This window comes from Zootoca vivipara, chromosome 8 (genome assembly GCF_963506605.1).
Source record: "Zootoca vivipara chromosome 8, rZooViv1.1, whole genome shotgun sequence".
In the NCBI taxonomy this organism is placed as follows: Eukaryota; Metazoa; Chordata; class Lepidosauria; order Squamata; family Lacertidae; genus Zootoca; species Zootoca vivipara.
Window position 1 is genome coordinate 62061430 of NC_083283.1, and position 18053 is coordinate 62079482.

The 18053-nt window shown below is 40.4% G+C and overlaps 1 protein-coding gene across 4 annotated transcripts in view; it reads left to right on the plus strand.

Annotated features, from left to right (window-relative positions):
• The window catches only part of TFAP2A (transcription factor AP-2 alpha), a 37401-nt gene extending 20469 nt beyond the window's left edge, over nucleotides 1-16932 (plus strand). For all 4 annotated transcript variants that reach the window (XM_035125230.2, XM_035125228.2, XM_035125229.2 and 1 more), the window contains 3 exons: nucleotides 531-649; nucleotides 5379-5520; nucleotides 7523-16932. In XM_035125230.2, coding sequence (XP_034981121.1) covers nucleotides 531-649; nucleotides 5379-5520; nucleotides 7523-7811 — 550 coding nt within the window. In that variant the 3' untranslated portion in view covers nucleotides 7812-16932. The remainder of the gene's footprint in view (nucleotides 1-530; nucleotides 650-5378; nucleotides 5521-7522) is intronic.
• The last annotated feature ends 1121 nt before the right edge of the window (nucleotides 16933-18053 follow it).

Below are 18053 nucleotides of genomic sequence, written 5' to 3' on the forward strand. Positions count from 1 at the left end.
ACAGGGACAAAATAGCAGGTATCATTCCAACTTCATATTTTGAGCAAACAGTGCAGTTTCCATAATGGAAGACAAATGAGCACACTTGACAATTGTGAATTAGGCTAAGTTAACAATGCAAAGAGGGTTGGCTTAAGCAAGTCCCCACTGGATTGCAAATGTGTGAAAGCACTAATAGTGGTTATGACTTTGGTCAAGATCATGATAAGGTAAGGGCCACCTGGTGCCTATTTATGGTTTGCAGTAGACACTGTAAGAACATAAATGGCTTAATCTTAGCTGCTCTATCTCCATGGTTATTTCAGACACAAGGAAATATTTCAGGGCATTTTCCTGTTTTGCATTTAATTGTCCCTTTCATAGCATGTCTTCCATGCCTAGCGTTTCCTGAAATGGAACTCCACTATATCATTTATAATAAGGATTTGTAAAGTAGCTTTGGAGTAAAATATTTGAAAGAGTTGCAATACGATCTGCTAGATATTAGTCATGTGTTAAGTGGTTGTGTTTTTTTTTAATGTGTGGAACAGGGCGAAATCAAAAAATGGAGGGAGATCTTTGAGAGAAAAACTGGACAAAATAGGATTAAATTTGCCAGCCGGGAGACGTAAGGCTGCTAATGTTACCCTGCTGACATCACTAGTGGAAGGTAAGTGATGGCTTTGGATATGGCGAGGAGAAGGGCATTCTTTGGGAAATGTGTATTTTTATCGTTTGTTTTTACCACTGAACAAAACCAGAACCTTTTTGGAGGCCTGTGCTGAAATGTTTATGGGCATTGTTTAATTTAAATCATTATGTCTGAGGAAAATGCTCATTTTGACCTTTTTGCTTTGTACTTCTTCAAAAGGTGAATTGAAGCTGTCAGCCCAGTCCAGAAACCATTTATGTCAAAATATTTGGAAGCCAGCTCTGTTGAAATCTGGGCTTAAATCCCTGTAATGTGGTTGGGATCTGGGTTGCCAGGCCTCAATGAAGTGAATGAAACTAAGTTGGTGATAAATTCTAAAAGTTCACTCTAACTGGGTTGTTCACTTGCATTAAAAAAAAAGTAGGGCTGAAAATATTAATTAAGCATAATTAATGAATTAATTTATTAATCACTGATTGACATGGTGGGTTTTAATTGGATTTTCATCAGTGCAGTCCCCAGTGAGAGGGGCATGGCAGTGATGTGTACAATCATTGTACATTTCTTAATTCAGACAACAGGGACTGGGGGTTCTGATGATTTTATAAACAAGATACGACTTAGCGCTGGACTCTTAGTCAAAAGAAGTTTATTTTCGGGAGAAGTGAAACTTAGTGTTTATTAATGAACTGATTAATTGTGCTTCTATAGGTAACTGGATTCCAATTCACCAAACAGTATGGGTAGAGCTTTTTGTTTTAAATTGATATGTAAAACTGCAATCCAGTTTCATTTAAACCTGTTTAGGTCATTCACATCAATTGAATGAAGGCTGCCCTTCAAATAGACTTCTCTCTAAACATGTTATAAATAAATTAAAGGTAAAGGGACCCCTGACCATTAGGTCCAGTCGTGACCGACTCTGGGGTTGTGCGCTCATCTCGCAATATTGGCCGAGGGAGCCGGCGTATAGCTTCCAGGTCATGTGGCCAGCATGACAAAACCGCTTCTGGCAAACCAGAGCAGCACATGGAAATGCCGTTTACCTTCCCGCTGTAGCGGTTCCTATTTATCTACTTGCATTTTTACATGCTTTCAAACTGCTAGGTTGGCAGGAGCTGGGACCGAGCAACGGGAGCTCACCCCGTCACAGGGATAAATAAATAAATTAACAGATCGTAATAACAGTACCACCCTATGAATGTCTACTCAGAAGTACCGGTAAAACACACTGAGTTCAATGAAACATACTCCTGGTTTGATTGCAGCCTAAATGTGTTTAGGTTCTGGGTGTAAATTTGTTAAAAGCCAAATATGTTAACTTAAGTGCATTGTAGGTCTGTATGTAAGTCCTGTTGAATTCATTCTGTTTTCAAATCAGGTTGAATTGAAACATTCCTGTTTTGCTGGTTTGTGAATCCAGATGACAATCAGGCACAAATCATACTCATTGCAATACTGAGAGAAAAGTGTATTACTGTTGAAGCCCCTGGTTCTGTTCTGTTAGTTCTGCAGAAATGAATGGGCCTAAATAAGTTCAAAATGACTCTTAATTGTGCAAGAGCTTTGTTTGTAAAATGAGACCCATGCTGCTTTGCTGCTTATATGAGTAGATGCTTGCAGAAAGGACATTATAATGAATTCAAAATGTTAATACATTGAAACAATTGTTGACCACTCCCAATCTCAAAAAGTCCCATCACCAGTGAAGGCCTTATAAATATGACAAATATAAAGCTGGACAGAATACTTATTTATTAGAGTTTATATTCCACCATTCTTCCAAAGAGGTCAAGGTGGCATATCTGTTTCCCCCCAGCCACATTTTATCTTCAGAAAAACCGTGTGAGATCGAGCCAACTGTTCTCAAACCTAGGTCCCCAGATGTTCTTGAACTACAACTCCCATCATGCTGGCTAGGAGTTGTAGTCTGACAACATCTGGGGACCCAAGGTTGAGAAAGGCTGGGTAAGGTCACCCCGTAAGCTTTGAGTGAGAGGGAAATTGATCTAGAGTCTCCTTGGTCCTAGTCCAGCAATCAGACCCCTGTACCACAACAGCTCCAATACATATATCGGGGTAGTACTAGACTGCCAGTAACATCTTGGTCTATTAATCTGTGGGATGTGATTACTGTTCAGGATTAAATAGCATATTAAAAGTGTTCTAGTAGGCTGCCTCTCACATTCTATAATATGAATGGCCTACATTGAAAGAGTGCATGGCAGCATTATCCTTCGCTAGGAAGACCCCGACTTTGCCAGTTGCTGCACCAAGACTACCACACCAACAAATTCCTGCCTCAAACAAATTTTCCAATTTCTGTGAGGTTGGGTAGAAAAAAAGAAACGTCTTTAGAAATTAGGCCAGACCCTCCTTCGTTTTCATTCGGGAATTTATTAATGTGCTGCATTGATACAGTCTAACAGGTCTATCTGAGTAGACCATCTTTAAATGCATCTCTTCGGCCTTCCCCCTTTCATTCTCAGTTCATCACTAGGCAGCTTTAAATGCTAGGTGTTGCAGCCACCCGAAAATAAGTAAGCCTCTGCTGCTTTAAACTGCATACCAGTAAATAATTTAAGTTGTTCTGTCATCTGCATTTGAGAAATGCGTGACCATTACTTCCTGAATTAGTTTTGGAATCCTTGACCTAAGTCATGATTTAATGGTGTCCTGAAAGCTTCGCAGCCAGCTACTGAACTCCTCCTTTGTTCCCAATTGCTGCATATTATGGGGGCACCTTCTTTAATATCTTTTCCAATTGTAAAAAAAGGGGGGGGGAAGGACATACTATTCTAACATTAGAGTGCAAGGGCTAGGAAGCTTCATTTTACCAAATGCCTTATAATGTGGAAAGAAACATATTGGTCCAGCTTTAAAGGGGGTTAGTTTGCCACAGCTGTTGACACAAGGAAGTTGATATGGGTTGATACTCATGCAACCTTTCTTCTCCAGTGCTTAATTCTTGAGGTCTTTAACCCAGATTTCAATAACTGTAGAGTGTTTTTTAAGCTTTTCTGGACCCCTGGTTAGCTTTGGTTTTGCTTAGAAATAGCCTAATAGTTTTCTTTGCTTTGTGGCCTGCTTTAAAAAATATTGAATGGTTCAAAGATGTAAAGCTGAAGTATTTTAAGAATGCCAGCCACAACTGAAAGAGTATCAAGGAGATTTTCATTTGTCGTTTGTAACTAAAGTATATTTACATGGCATAAGTAACTGATGCGTATCCAAGCAAAGCAAAACAAAGTTTACAAGCAGCTGAAAAAAAGAGAAAGAATTCAATGTATACTGAAGAAAATAATAAAGTGGGAAACATACAAAAAGAATTGGCAGGGGCAACTGGCCAGTGCTAATGCTATTGTGATGTTAAGTAATATGTAAATGGTTTAATAGGATCTATTTGCTGACCTCATACTTTTCTTTATAAGGGTTTTTATAAAAATAACAATATAAGGGTTTGATCCACTTATATTAGAGAAAAAAACAAAGGAGTAAGAGCTAATGCGCAGATAAACTGATAATAGTGGGTAATTTTTTTCTTTGAGAGATAATATACAGTTGTTTTGGCTGTGAGTCCCTGTGCGATGAGGCAGTTTCTAAAGTACTGTTATTGTTTATGATCCGCTCCATTTTATGGAAACAAGCTCACTGGACTGAGGCTTTGAAGCTCTAATTGGCGCATGCGTTCTTCCGGACCTAAAGCTAATGGCAGGAAGCCCTGCAGTAAAAACCAACTGGTTCAGGAAATTAAAACCAAAGATTTGAAAATCAACAAAACAGACAGACTCAGCAGAATGACCCTAAAATTCTTATGGTTAATCGTTTGAAGGGAGGGGGGAAGGGAAGGGTGGATAATTATATGCGATCAAGTTAAATTTTAAACACTTAACTGTTTAATGCAATCCATTTAGGGGAGCTCTAGAATTAATGGTGATCAATAATCAATATTAATCTCTAGTATGTGATAAGAAGTAAGAAGAATTAGCATATTTTAAACATATGTTTTTGCCCAGGCATGTATATATATTCTTCCTGTATATAAGGCGTGAATGGATCTCCTTAAGTGTACAAACACAAGCTCACTATTCCTTTTGCAGAAAATAAGTATTCCGGATAAATTTTGTGCATTTTAAAACAAAATATATTGCTGTATGATTTAACACTGAAAGAGTTTAGTGGATTAAAAAGCAGTTTATCCAAGGTGTTTATTAATCACAGTCCCCTTCCACAGCAAATTTTAACATACTTTAATATGATCTGTTGCCCGTGAAGAGACAGTGTTCAGTGTTAATGTTCATTATGTAAACAATGCCCATTGCTTGATTTTAAAACAAGGTTTTAAAAAGCTGTGTTCTCCTAGTGCACCCAGCAGCTAATGAGGAACTGCTCATTTCCTGCAGGAAATGCTTACAAAATATTCCTTGCACTGAGATCTTACATTTATAACAATCAGGTGTTTTGATTATTCTTACACCAGGTACTTTCTTTAAACCAGCTTTTCTTTTACTTACAAATTATACACTTGCAGATTTTTTAGTAGTTTGTAGTCTTCATTGTCTGGAGTGCATGTTAAAAGTCCAAAGGTGCAATTATATACCTAGGGAAGTCAACTAGAAAGCTCCCATTGATTGTAATGGAGTGGGCTAGCTGCTCAACCATGTTACCAAGTTCTCCTTCTCAGCCCTGCTTGAGCTTTGTGTATTGATTAGCTTTGTCTTCCCACTCCACCCACCCCTCATTTCAGGAGAAGCTGTTCATCTAGCAAGAGATTTTGGTTATGTCTGTGAAACAGAATTTCCTGCCAAAGCAGTAGCTGAATTTCTCAACCGACAACATTCCGATCCAAATGAGCAAGTCACAAGAAAAAACATGCTTTTAGCTACAAAGTAAGACATTTACCTTTGTGGAGTATCACTGAGCTGTAAGGAAGGCTTTCCATTGCTTGCTTGCTTGTTTTGATATTGTGTGATTATTAGCTTTCACATTTATTAATTGTGGGTGATAGCTTTCACCATGCATACAAGATTTGCATTGTATAATTAACTTTATAAAAACATGCATTCATTCAAGAGTATATTACCAGCATTACTGTCCAAACCAAGTTTGTGTAGATGACTGAGAAGGATCCCCCCACCCCCAGAAAGTAGATTGTGATGTCTCCAAAGTGATGGTTATATCTGAGCTTATAAATTCAAAGAGGGGGGATATTCCATTTTTTTAGCAGTGAAGTAAAAATGGCTCCTTAAGTCTGTAAGCCTGTGCACACTTACCTTGAAAAAGCCCCACTGAACACAATGGGACTTATTCCTAAGTAAACATACATAGGATATCAGAATTCTGTGTTCACTTACTTGAGAGTAAAAAGGATTGATCTCAGTGGAACTTGAGATACCAAAAACATGTGTAAGATCAGACAGACTGCATACTAGATCTTAAGAACTGGCAACATTTTCCTACCCTTTTCCCACAAGTTTGTCCATTAATTTGAAGACATAATTTAACCTGCAAACTGCAAAAATGCCAGTAGGGGTTATTTTAGCAGAAGGATGTGTGTTTATAAGTCTAGTGGATAAGAAAACTAACTAGACTTCCAGGTTGGCTGGGGTGGGGGATGAAGAGAGAGAAGCCCCGGCTGTTGTGCATGATGTGTTTTCTGGAAATTAAAAGCCTTGTTTAGCACTCCTTAATTACCGGTGGCGATGTCACCAAAGGGCACTGCGCCAGAGGGCACCCACCAGCTGAAGTTGGAGGTAGTTTATGCCTGGGAGATATTTAACGCTGGCCTTTAGAGAGCCAAGTGTTTCAATATGCCACTTATTTTTCTGCTGTATTTCCCCCACCCCCTAAACAATTGGCTCAGATACTGTTCTGAATGTGACTTCTGCTCAGGACCCTCCACGTTTCACCTCCAGGGAGAGTAGCTCTTACTTCTGTCAAAGGGGAAGTCCTTGAGTTGATAGGCCTAGCAGGACGTTCAAAGGATCCCATCTCTTTAAAATCTTACTAGGGTGTAAATGTTGTTGCAATCACTTCAACTTACTTCCGACAAATAATGGCTATAAGCTAACTGCTGACTTGAAGTTGGGTATGGAGTTTTTAAAAAATGGTTGAAAGAGATGTATTTTGTGTGGTGTGAGAGGGGTGGGGAAGGAAGATGTAGAGAGGAAGTGAAAGAGAGATTTTGTAGTGAATGGGAAATGTGTGTGGCTGTGAGGTTTCTGCTGTTATTTAGAATGTGTATGAAGATGCACATCTGTTTATGAAAGTGAGGAGTTGTGTTACAGGAAGAGAGACATGTATTGTGTGTGTGAGAGGTCTTGTGTGTCTGAAGTCAACCTGAGTGCCTGCCAGTGGAGGAATAAATGCTAGATACCTTACATCTGATAGTTGTAGGGGAGTAGGGTTGATATTAGCTACTTTATTTATTGATAGCATTTGTACGGTGCTTTTGTAAGGTTTTGTGGGTGGCTCAGTAAGATTATTGAGACAGTGTGTTCTTGACAATGTTGTTGTTGTTAGTTAAAGTAAACAGGAACCAAATATTGTTCTTAGAAGGAAATAAAGGCACAGCCCCCCCCCCTTCAGGGAAACTGCCTCGGAGACTAGCAGAAACACAAAGGAAGGGGAGCAAAGCTGGCAGAGAATGTGTGTGTTGCATACAAAAAAAGAGGTTTCATCAGTTTAAAAATGCATAGGTGTGTTAGAAAGCAGAAAGGAAAATATTGCTCCTGGAAAAGAAATGTGCACATGGAGGGGTGTGTGTGTGTGTGTGTGTGTGTTTGTGTCAGCTGATCTCTTAAGGCATTGACTCCTTGGCTTGGCTGCTTGCTGACAAGGCTGGCTCATTTTCCTCCTCTTCTCCTTCTCTCTGCTCCATTTGTGCTGCAGACAGATCTGCAAGGAGTTCACCGACCTGCTGGCTCAGGACCGATCTCCTCTGGGGAACTCTCGGCCCACCCCCATCCTGGAGCCGGGCATCCAGAGCTGCTTGACCCATTTCAACCTCATCTCGCACGGCTTCGGCAGCCCTGCTGTGTGCGCTGCAGTCACTGCCCTGCAGAACTATCTCACCGAGGCGCTCAAGGCCATGGACAAAATGTACCTCAGCAACAATCCGAACAGCCACACAGACAACAGCACCAAAAGCGGCGACAAAGAGGAGAAGCACAGAAAATGAGGATTTTTTGCTTCTCCAACCCCCTGCCCAACCAGCCAGCCTGGCTCTCTCTGCATTTTCCTTTCAGTCTCTCCCTCCTTCCCTCATCAGCCCCAAGGCTACAGCAACAGAAGCCCAGAGATCCTTCTACTTCTAGTATGACTGGAAACCCACGGCCCCCACCCCCAATCTCCTCCCTCCCTTTCTCCCAGTTCATTCTCAGTTGCTGCCCGGTCTGGAGCCTAGGAAGATGAACAAGGCGATGGAGCCAGCCTAGGATTTTTATTTTTTATTTCTGGTCGACTCAGTTTGTGTGGACTTTTCATTTTTTTTAAAAAAAAGCAAAAACAAACAAAAACGATGAAAAATTCAAAAAACAAACAGAACTTTTTTTTCTAAAAAAAAGAGACAACGTGTGAGTGAGTGAGTGAGAGAGAGAACTAAAATAAACAATTAATAAACAATTAAGTAAATGTGGAGAAAACAAATGAGTTTCATCGGACTGAATCACCATCTTCCCTTACATAAACTTCCGTTTAAGATTGTAGCCATATTTAAGAGAGAGAGAGAGACAAAAAGGATGATGATGACATTTTATCAGTATTGTGAATAAACTTGAACACAAACCACATGCAGTTCCATGTCATGTCTTCAGTTGTAGAACTTTTCTCCTGCCCAAGGTAAAGCGACCAATTTGAACTTTCTTATGGTAACACCAACCCACAGTTGTTCTATAAGGGGATCAGTGTTCATGTATGTATATATTTATTTATGTGTAATTTAATGGGAATTGTAAATATGGTGAATCTGTTTGAAACTTTTTTTTATTTATCTGGTGATCTCGTTTGCCTCTTGTTTAGTGGGTTTTTAAATCTTTCCCCCTCCTTAGTTCCATCACTGTGGTTCATGGTTACTTATTTAGAAATAAAAAAGGGGGGGAGCTTTTTTGGAGGGAGGGGGTGGTATTTTTCTGGGATTCATCACTTCAGCCCTGTTGTAGCATGTTTTTTTAAAAAGGAAACAATAAAGCAGCTAAACAAATAAAATAATCTGGATTTTTAAAAAAATATTATTAGTACGACCTTTAGTTTCTAATGGATAAAAGTGGAAAAGGACCCCCTTCCACCACCTGAAATGATGTTCAATTTCCTTCAGGACTGATTTTTTTCAAGTATTAGTAGTTTCTAACAACCCCTTATGTGTTGTGGCTTAAAAAGAAGGGGGGGGGAATAAACAAAAAGTTTATATCCCATGTTCTTCTACTGAAAGCATCATCAGAGCAATAAATTGATATTGTCTATTCAGATAAAAGATTTAGGGATCTTCTCCGCCACCCCACCCACTTCATTTTGAGTTGTTTTTTTGATTCAAAGAACTTCCATACATTTGGGACCACCTGGTATCCTCTATTTCCACCAGCCATATTGGAAGCAGTTATAGTTGTATTGTATTGAGTTGTGCTGGCAGTAGTTTCCATGCCTGTCAATGTATCATAGTCCTTTGTTGCCCAGATAAATAAATATTTGATACGCTTTATGTCGATTTTTTTTATTCAGTGGCTGTCTTTACCCAGGCGTATTTTTGTTCTTGGCAGTATTTTTTATTCAGTATGGTTACAGTAATTGAGTTTAACTCTCCCTTGACAATTGCTCCTTGCAATAAGCAGCTGAACCCATTGTTTCCCTCAAGTATAATAAAAACTTACTTTCAAGTTGGAGTTCAGAGCAGGGTATCATTTAGATATTCCACCGAGTCTGTATTCAGACAAATTACACAATAAAACACAATGTACTCTTTTGGATAAAAAAAATGTACTGTTAAAGAAATGGCATACTTTTCTTTAACTGAAAGGTACTTTTATTTTTTAAAAAATAAAGTTTTATTTTATTTATTTGATCTTTAGGTTTTTATTCCTGCTTCATAATTAAGGATCAGTATTACTTATCATAAATGTCCAACATAATCTTAATGTGCATTGCCTTTTAATCTCTATTAGCCATTTGGGGAGGAAGGGGAAAGCATATACCTGCTTAAGGATGACTGAAAGTGTACACATGCAAATGCTTGAACACAACTTTTAAATAACCGATTTAATGTGTGTCTATAGTATGGTATAAAGGTATACTGAAGCAATACTTTATTGTTCATATTTGATAATAATTGTGTTTCAGTTTATATCTATCTATCTGATGTACATATTTGTTCATATATTTCAGCATATTTTTTCACTGTTTTGGATGAGGGAAGATGTGAAAAGTGTGGCGTCCCAGTAATAAATGTTCTAATTATCAGTGCAAAGTAAATATTGGATATAGAATATTCTCATATTGTGCAGATCTCAGCTCCACTAAGAATAGGTATTCAGTGGAAACAGATACTTGCTTGCTTTTAACCAACTTAAATGGTCTCAGAATGTAGGCTTGTGGGGGGAAAACACAGTTAGGCTCATTGTGTCAGCTTCATTGTGGTGTTTTGTGGTGCACGGTTGTCTATGCAAAGGTGGCTTTGATAGAAAAGCAGTGGAGGTGGGGGGCCCCTCCAGGGCTATCCTTAAGATGTTATCCCTGTGGTAACTTTGAAAAAACAACAGCAGCAAAACAATTTGCTTACAGTGCTTATTTGGAATGCTAAACCTGAAGCGTCTGACTGAGCAAAACATTGTGAAACTTACTCCCAGTGCAATCTGGTTGGCTCCATCTTGTATTTTGTTAAGTACAGTATTGCAAAATAGGTGAATGTGTGATGGTATTTATGAGGCAACTTTGTACTGTGTGTTTTGGAGGCTTTATATTTCTCAGGCAGAATTGAAAGAGGTTAGCAAGCTTGATACATGTCTCAGTGTATCTTCAAAGAGAATTGGGCCTGGCTGCTTCTGTGATTTTCCTGTTGGTAGGTGGGTGAGGCCAAATGCATAAGATAAAGCACAAGATGTTCCATTCTCCCAGTTTGGTAATCTCATTAGGGAAGGCAGTAGAAAACCAGTGTGGTCAAGCAGAGGAGAGCTGGTGAAATTGAAATGCTATTTTTACAGCGACAGACTGTTGGTGAAATGGTGTGTGTGTGTTTGTGTATAAGAGAGAGAGAGAGAGAGAGAAGATCTTCTGCATGTAAAGATGGCATCATTTTGAAAATGCTTATTCATTTTTCCTCCCCAAGATACATTGGTTAACTGTAAAGTGGATGTAACAAAATAATGAGGTGAATGAACCCTAACTGTACACGCAGCCTTGACATAAATGAAATGCACAGCGTTGTAGCAGGTGAAGTGAAGCATTGTCTATCTGGGCTGTTTTTGTTGGCTGCATCACAGATTGTGTGGGGGATCCTAACCTCAGGCACAATAGCATTCATAAACAGCAATGCACACGCTGCTGCTCTTTCTCCAGCTATGCATAAATACTCATTTTTAAATGAGTAAAAACAATCTTATTAAATACCATTCATTCATATCTGGTTTTACAGATGCTTGTTACTTTTTTTTTTTTAAGTCTGCCTAATCGTTTTAGGCTATAGCTGGGCAATGTGTAAAAACAGACTTAATCTTAAAACACAAGGAGGTACTAATAATTTTAAGGATGTGGCTATAAAATACAATTTAAGAAATTAAATGCAATGAATAATATTGCATATTTGATACATTGCAAACAACTATTTTAAGATGTTTTCATGATTGTGGCCTTGTAACATTATTATACAAAGTCAGTATAAGGAATGACTAACATTTATACATAGCCCAGATATAATATTAAAAGGTGTATTGTATATAATTAACATAGCTGCCAAGTTATCCCTTTTTTAAAGGGATTTTCCCTTATGCTGAATAGGCTTCCTCATGAGAAAAGGGAAAACTTGGCAGCTATGATAATTAACCAATTGATTTTAGACTTCTATATTTTTAAGACTACAATCTAATCTACAATTAGGAATTAGAGATTTGCCATTGCATTCCATGCCCCCCCCCCGCAACCCAATGTTAAGTACCTTTACTTCAAAGTAAAGTCAATTGAAATCAGTGGGTCTACTTTGAAGTAAGTGAACATTATAATTGAGTTACTAATTGATAGTTTTTTTTTGGAAATTTGCTATTGATATATGCTGACTTCCATTGCACTCAAAATACGCTGAATAAGTCTGAAATGTATTTTCAGTGCAGTGTAGCTGTTTAGATCCTTACTTGAACATAATCTCATTCATTTGCATTTTCAGTGGAAGTAACCAACTTAGAACTATGGTGTTGATTATTAGTAAGGTACCCTCACTATTTCACTTTAGAGAAACTGAATGAAATTACTGAATGGTTTCTATCCTACTATTATTTCATTTTGTTTACCATTTTTTTAAAAAACAACAATGGGAACTGGTAACTTTTGCATGCGAAATTAATGGAAATGCTGCTTATTGAAGTTTGAGGCTCATCTGCTGTGACCAAAGTGCAGTTACCAAATCGTGCTAATTACTTTCACATTCTTTTTTTTTGGGGGGGGGGTATTTTACACATTGTAATCAATCATTGTTTCAGCCTTTCAAATTCTAGGCCATGCTTTTAGCTGCTAACCCTAAAATGTTTTTTTTCCTTTGCTCTTTAGATTAGCTGAAATTAGGATGAATGGTTAAATGTTAATGAGTTATAGCTCAGTTCCTTCATGCTATGCTAATTTATGCATTTTTTAAAATGTAGCACAATGCTTCTTCGAGTTGAATGGTTACCACCCTCCTCTGTAATAAATCATCATCTATCCCTCCTCCCTTCCAACCTCCAAAATCGAATATTAATATAATTTGAGATTTAACTGGTGGAACAGCCATCAGGACAGCAATGCCCCGCAGCTGAAATAATATTTAAAATAGAAGAGATTTGACATTTGATAAGTCAGTGGCTTGAAATACCCAGTTGTACTTAGCTAATTCAGTCCTTAACCTCTGGTTTCAAATAAATCAATTACAGTCGATTCCACTTCAGTTCAGAAGTGCAGGAGGTTTTGAGTTAATTGAATACATTTTATTCACTTGCTAGGAATATTCATTTATCCAAATCCTTAAATATAAAGGAGATTTCTTTGATTGCCCATGTTAAATCTAAGTGCATAATCAGATCAAGCCTTTGCTTGTTTGCTTGGAATCGCAGAAAATTCCATAATGGGTATATCTCGTTTTCTCTCTAACACACACACATACATAGGCAAGCTACGATTTCGCTGAGTTCCACTTAAAAAAACTATGATGCTAGATCACAGAATGTGGATTAAGTTTCATTGAAAGCGGCTGAACCTACTCTTAAGTAAATGTGTTTCGGGCTGAAGTTCCAAAACATGTATAGGATGAAGTAGAAAATGTGCTTGATTCTTCAGTATGTCATTCGTTAGCTGGGCTGCCACTTAACTCACTGCCAAAACCAAGCTGAGGATAATGTATATCTCACGAATAAACTCTGCCAAAATAAAGAAGTGCCATCGCAAAATCCACAGACCCTCTCAGCTTGGAGTATTAACGCCCGAAGGCTTTGCCATTAACAACCAAGGCTCCAGTCCTGTAAGGGGGCGAAGGCCTGTTGAACTCTTGGAGACTTACTTCTGGGCGCGCAGCAGGAACAGGATTGGGCTGTAAGGATACAATCCTATCTGAAGACTGGTGGGATTTTCTTCCAGATCAGCACACATAGGATTGGGCTGCACGGTCGCAATTCAGCTCTTTCTTGAAGCCAAAGAAACTGAATGAATGAATGAATCCCATTGATTTTAACGGAGGAAAACGACAGCCTAAATAAACAGCTGAATATGCATGTTTCGAGAGAGTTTTTTTAGAACAAAACCAGGAACCCTGTTTTTGGCGCAGCAGCTCGTCTAATGGAGTTAAAGAGGCGGGAAACGATCGCTGCCTTGAAAGACTTCCGTTTCGTCACTTCATTCGTTAGTACTGAGCGTTGCAATTTAGACAACTGTCAGCTTCACTACTACTAGAATCATGGAATCGCAGAGTTGGAAGGGAACTACGAGGGCCATCTAGTCCAACCCCCTCTGCAATGCAGGGATATTTTGCTCAACTTGGGGCTCGAACCCACGGCCCTGAGATTAAGAGTTTAAAATCTATTGAGATTAAGCTTTATTGAGCTATAAGTGGAAGCATTTGCGCAGCACTGCTTGAGCGCTCAAAGAGCTTCGCATCCATTATGTGACTGGTATTTACAACAAGTCTGCGAGGTAGGTCCTTTATTTTTTTATCGCCATATTACAGCCAAAGGAGGCAAGGCTGCGAGATAACCATTTGTCTAAGGCTTATCTAGTGAATAAATCGAGATTTGGACCAAGGGCTTCAGCCGCAGCTCTCCATTAGCCTTGTCATAAGAAACGCAGTTTGCAGCAGCAGCAACATCTGGCTAGATCGCCCATACAGACAAAGCAGCCCACAACATACGCATGTTTGGTGTGTGCGCCCTCGTCGTGCTTACGAATCCATCACAGTATCAACTCGTTTGCACGCTTTTCTACTGGCCGGGGCGGCTGATCTCTTCCTCTGTATCGATCTCATCACCTCCATCTCTTCGCGTCGTCATTCGCCCAGCCAGCCCTGCCGGCCGCGATTGAGCTCTTTCGGGATGGAAGGAAGGGGCCTCCGCGACGAAGCGTCATTATCCATCACTCCCGCTTGCCTAACGTGTCCAAAGAATAATCAGGTTGGACAAGTGCTGGAAAACCAACATCTGCTCCCCTTCCCACCCCACCCCGCCCGAGTTAAAGCCCCTTCCCATTTATCGGCCCATTATAGGGGGAGAAGCCGGCGAGTCTTGGGCGCAGGGGTCAGGCCACAAAGCAGAAGCAGATCGTTAGATCACAACTGGGGGGTGGAGAGCGCCGGGCATGACAAAGGACTTTCCATCATCGCCGCTGCTGCTGGAGTTGCGACTGGAAGCGAAGCGGTTCGGGATTACTAATCGCTCCCCCAGCTTCTCTCTCCCCCCCCCCCCAAAACCCAAAACCCTTTAACCGTGCAGAGGTGAGATGTTTCTCGCTGCAGAATAGCCTCCATCCGATCCCCTCGCACCTGATTTCTTACTACAAGCTAGAGGAGGAGGAGGACCGATAGGAGGACTTCTTTGATTGTTTCCGTGAGTCACGCTCGGTGGCTCCCGTTTAAAGAATGGAAAACAGCCCCCCCCGCCCCCGTGAAAGAGAAGACTGGACCTTGTGCTTGTGTGCGTTTCCCACTCGCACGCCTAAATTTCTAGGAGAAGCGAACGGCTATTCGGACTCAACCTGGCTTCACCCGAATTAGCTGCCCTTTTGAACGTTCAGAAATGCTCAGGAAATCCCTCCGAGGAACAAACATTCTCCGCTCCATATCATTTCCCCAGAACGATGGGATCCAGATCCCAGTCCTCATTCGTGATTTTGAACATCGAACCACCAGGCACGTCAGTTATTTCGGATAAACGAATCCGGAGTCAGATACCGGTAGCTTACGTGTGTGTGTGGGGGGGGGGGCCTTGGAATCAGTTTGCACAGGATTTGTCCAGACGTTTTGGAGAAAGGCGCACGAAGCTGTGTATAAACAACGTGATTTGTTTCTTTCCCGAGGCCAGCGAAACCAGCAAGTTCGAAACAGTGTTTCTTCTCTGTACGCAGTAAATTAAATAATTATGTTGCTTATTTCACTCCCGCCGCACCCCCGGGAGCCTCCAATCCTAACTATGGGTGCAATTACACATCCCTCGGTCGATTTAAACCGGAGCTGGACTCGCTTTGAGCCTCTTCTGTTATTCCCAGGGCTGCAACCCACTGAGCTCAGTGCGACTTGCTTCAGAGTAAAAAATGCGCCAGGATCAGTGGTGCATGGCGTTTTCAGTTCGAAATTTCGATTTCACAAGTCTATGGATCCAGCCAAACACCCCTCCCTCTCTTAATATGCTGGCGTGGCGCTAACAATCTTGCCCCACCCCTCTCGAAATCGGTCCCCTGTGATGCAGAATGGTTGGGTTGGGGGCGGGGTCAATGCCATAAACTCTCTGCACACAACAAGATTAGATCGCAGCATCTCTGGCACGTTAGTCTATTTTTAGTGGTCGGCGTGCCTCGTGGCCCAGATTGCTTTCGCTCCATAGATTATGTCAAAGCACTCTGCACTACATCCTAGGGTACCGCTGCTCAGCGGCACAGCTCACCTCCTTGATGCAGGAATTCCCAGATCCAGTCCTTAACATCTTCAATTCAAAGGACTGGGTGGTGCCGTTGAGCCTCGCCTGAGACGCTGGAGAATTGCAGCCAGTTCAAGTAGGCTACGCATAACAGCCTGACTTGGGACAAGGTAGGCGAATGTCGCGAAGGATTTGGGTCGCCAGCTTCAGAGTTTACTGAAATCTAATGTCGGACAGAGAGGATACAAGCAGGTGCAGCATGGACCAGCTCTTGCCAGAAAGTAAAATAAAGACCCAACACCATTCACACCTGAGGAAACAGAACTTTTTACATGGTCCAAGCCTATTTCATTCTCTTTGTGCTGCATCTAAAAGAAGAAAACCATCAGCACGCTGAATTTTGAACAGGAAATGGCCTTTATAGAACCGTTTCCTTAAAGTCTCGGAAAAAAACAAGGCCTGGAAAATAGCCGGGCTGCAGATACTTTTAGAAACGTGTTTTATATAATCACCAGCCCTAGAAGAAGGAAGAACTTCAGAGATCCCCTACTTAGAACTACAGAATCTCTGAAAATTTTCTTAGACTGCTCTCTGCATTATGTGCAAACCTTACATTACATTAAGATTAATTTTTAAAGTTTTTTAAATTGATTTTTCATTGTATACAAATAATGAAATAAACTTAATATGTATGTTTGTATGTTTTAAAAATTGTATTTTTGGGGAAAACCCTGCCCCCCCCCGACTTAAATCATCGCGATACTTGCATTTGTAAACTATTGTTCTAATAATGATGCATAGGAACTTTGGATATCTTACTTTTATTCCAAGCAATCAAGTACAGGAGAAAGATTTCTTAAGGATGAAGTAAATTTCAACGAGTTCAATGAGACCGAACCCCTAGTTACATCTTTAACATGAGCAGCAATCCAGCCAAAACGAAGTCCTAGAAAACCTCATTGATTTTAATGGGAGTGTTAAATTTCTGCCATTGAAATCAGTGGGACTGGAAGGGACTGCCACCCTATTATACACATTTACCTGAGGAATTCTGGGTAGACATGCATAGGATTGCACTGAAAGTGGTTAACTTCAGCTGGATCCTACCCTTTCTTTGTTGTTGACCTCTTTTTATTATTGCAGCAGACACTCATTAATTCTGGAAGGTTGCGCCTTAATAAATCTTCCTGGGTCAGGTTACCTCGACTACACTTTAACCACGCTGTATTCTTTGCAGCTGTTTGAAATAGCACAACCCAGCCTAAATTAAGCACCTTTAAAAAAATGTGTAGAAAGCCAATGCAATATAGGTGCTTTCTTGTGCCTCTGGACTTTGATTCTACATACAGTATTTCAGCTTTTCCTTTTTGGCTGTAACCCAGCTGGAAGAGGAGTGGAGGAGAAGGCACTAGTCTATAACCATAACTGGGCATCACATTCGTCAGTTTTAACCCTGTCTTCCATAAACAACCCTAAAAAGGATTAGAGCACTGTTGCAAAACACTACCAGCTGGCAATTATTTCGGGGATAATCTCACGGAGGTCTTGTAGAAGACATGGGAGTATTCTCTGGGATTAGTTTCCACAGGTGATTCCAACTGTTTCCTACTGTAACTTCGATGGCAATTCATCTGGACCATCCCCTCCCCTCTCTGGGTAATCCTGGAATGTTGTCCAAAGCAAGGAGATTCTCTGCAGTGTTTTTGGTCTAGTAGTATACAGGTTGTCGGGCTATTATTTCGCTCTGCCCAGGGAAAACAGACTTGATTTGGGACTTGAATGAAAATAACATACAATTAAGGAAAATTGATCTGCGCTCTGTTCAGAAGCTCTGTACCCAGGACGCATGGGTTTGTTCATTTGCTTGTTTGTAGACACGTGGCTCCTTGAGGAGGAGAGGGAGGAGAGATAATTTCAGCAAGCACTTTCTGACCAGGAATTCAGAAATCTTTGACAACCCCCCCCCCCAATTAATTGTTCACGCCCATGGATAATTTATCAAGTACATGCACACTTCTTCAGATCAAGAACTGTGCATGCACACGAAAGCTCATACCAATAACAAACTTAGTTGGTCTTTAAGGTGCTACTGGAAGGAATTTTAAAATTTTGTTTCGACTACGGCAGACCAACAC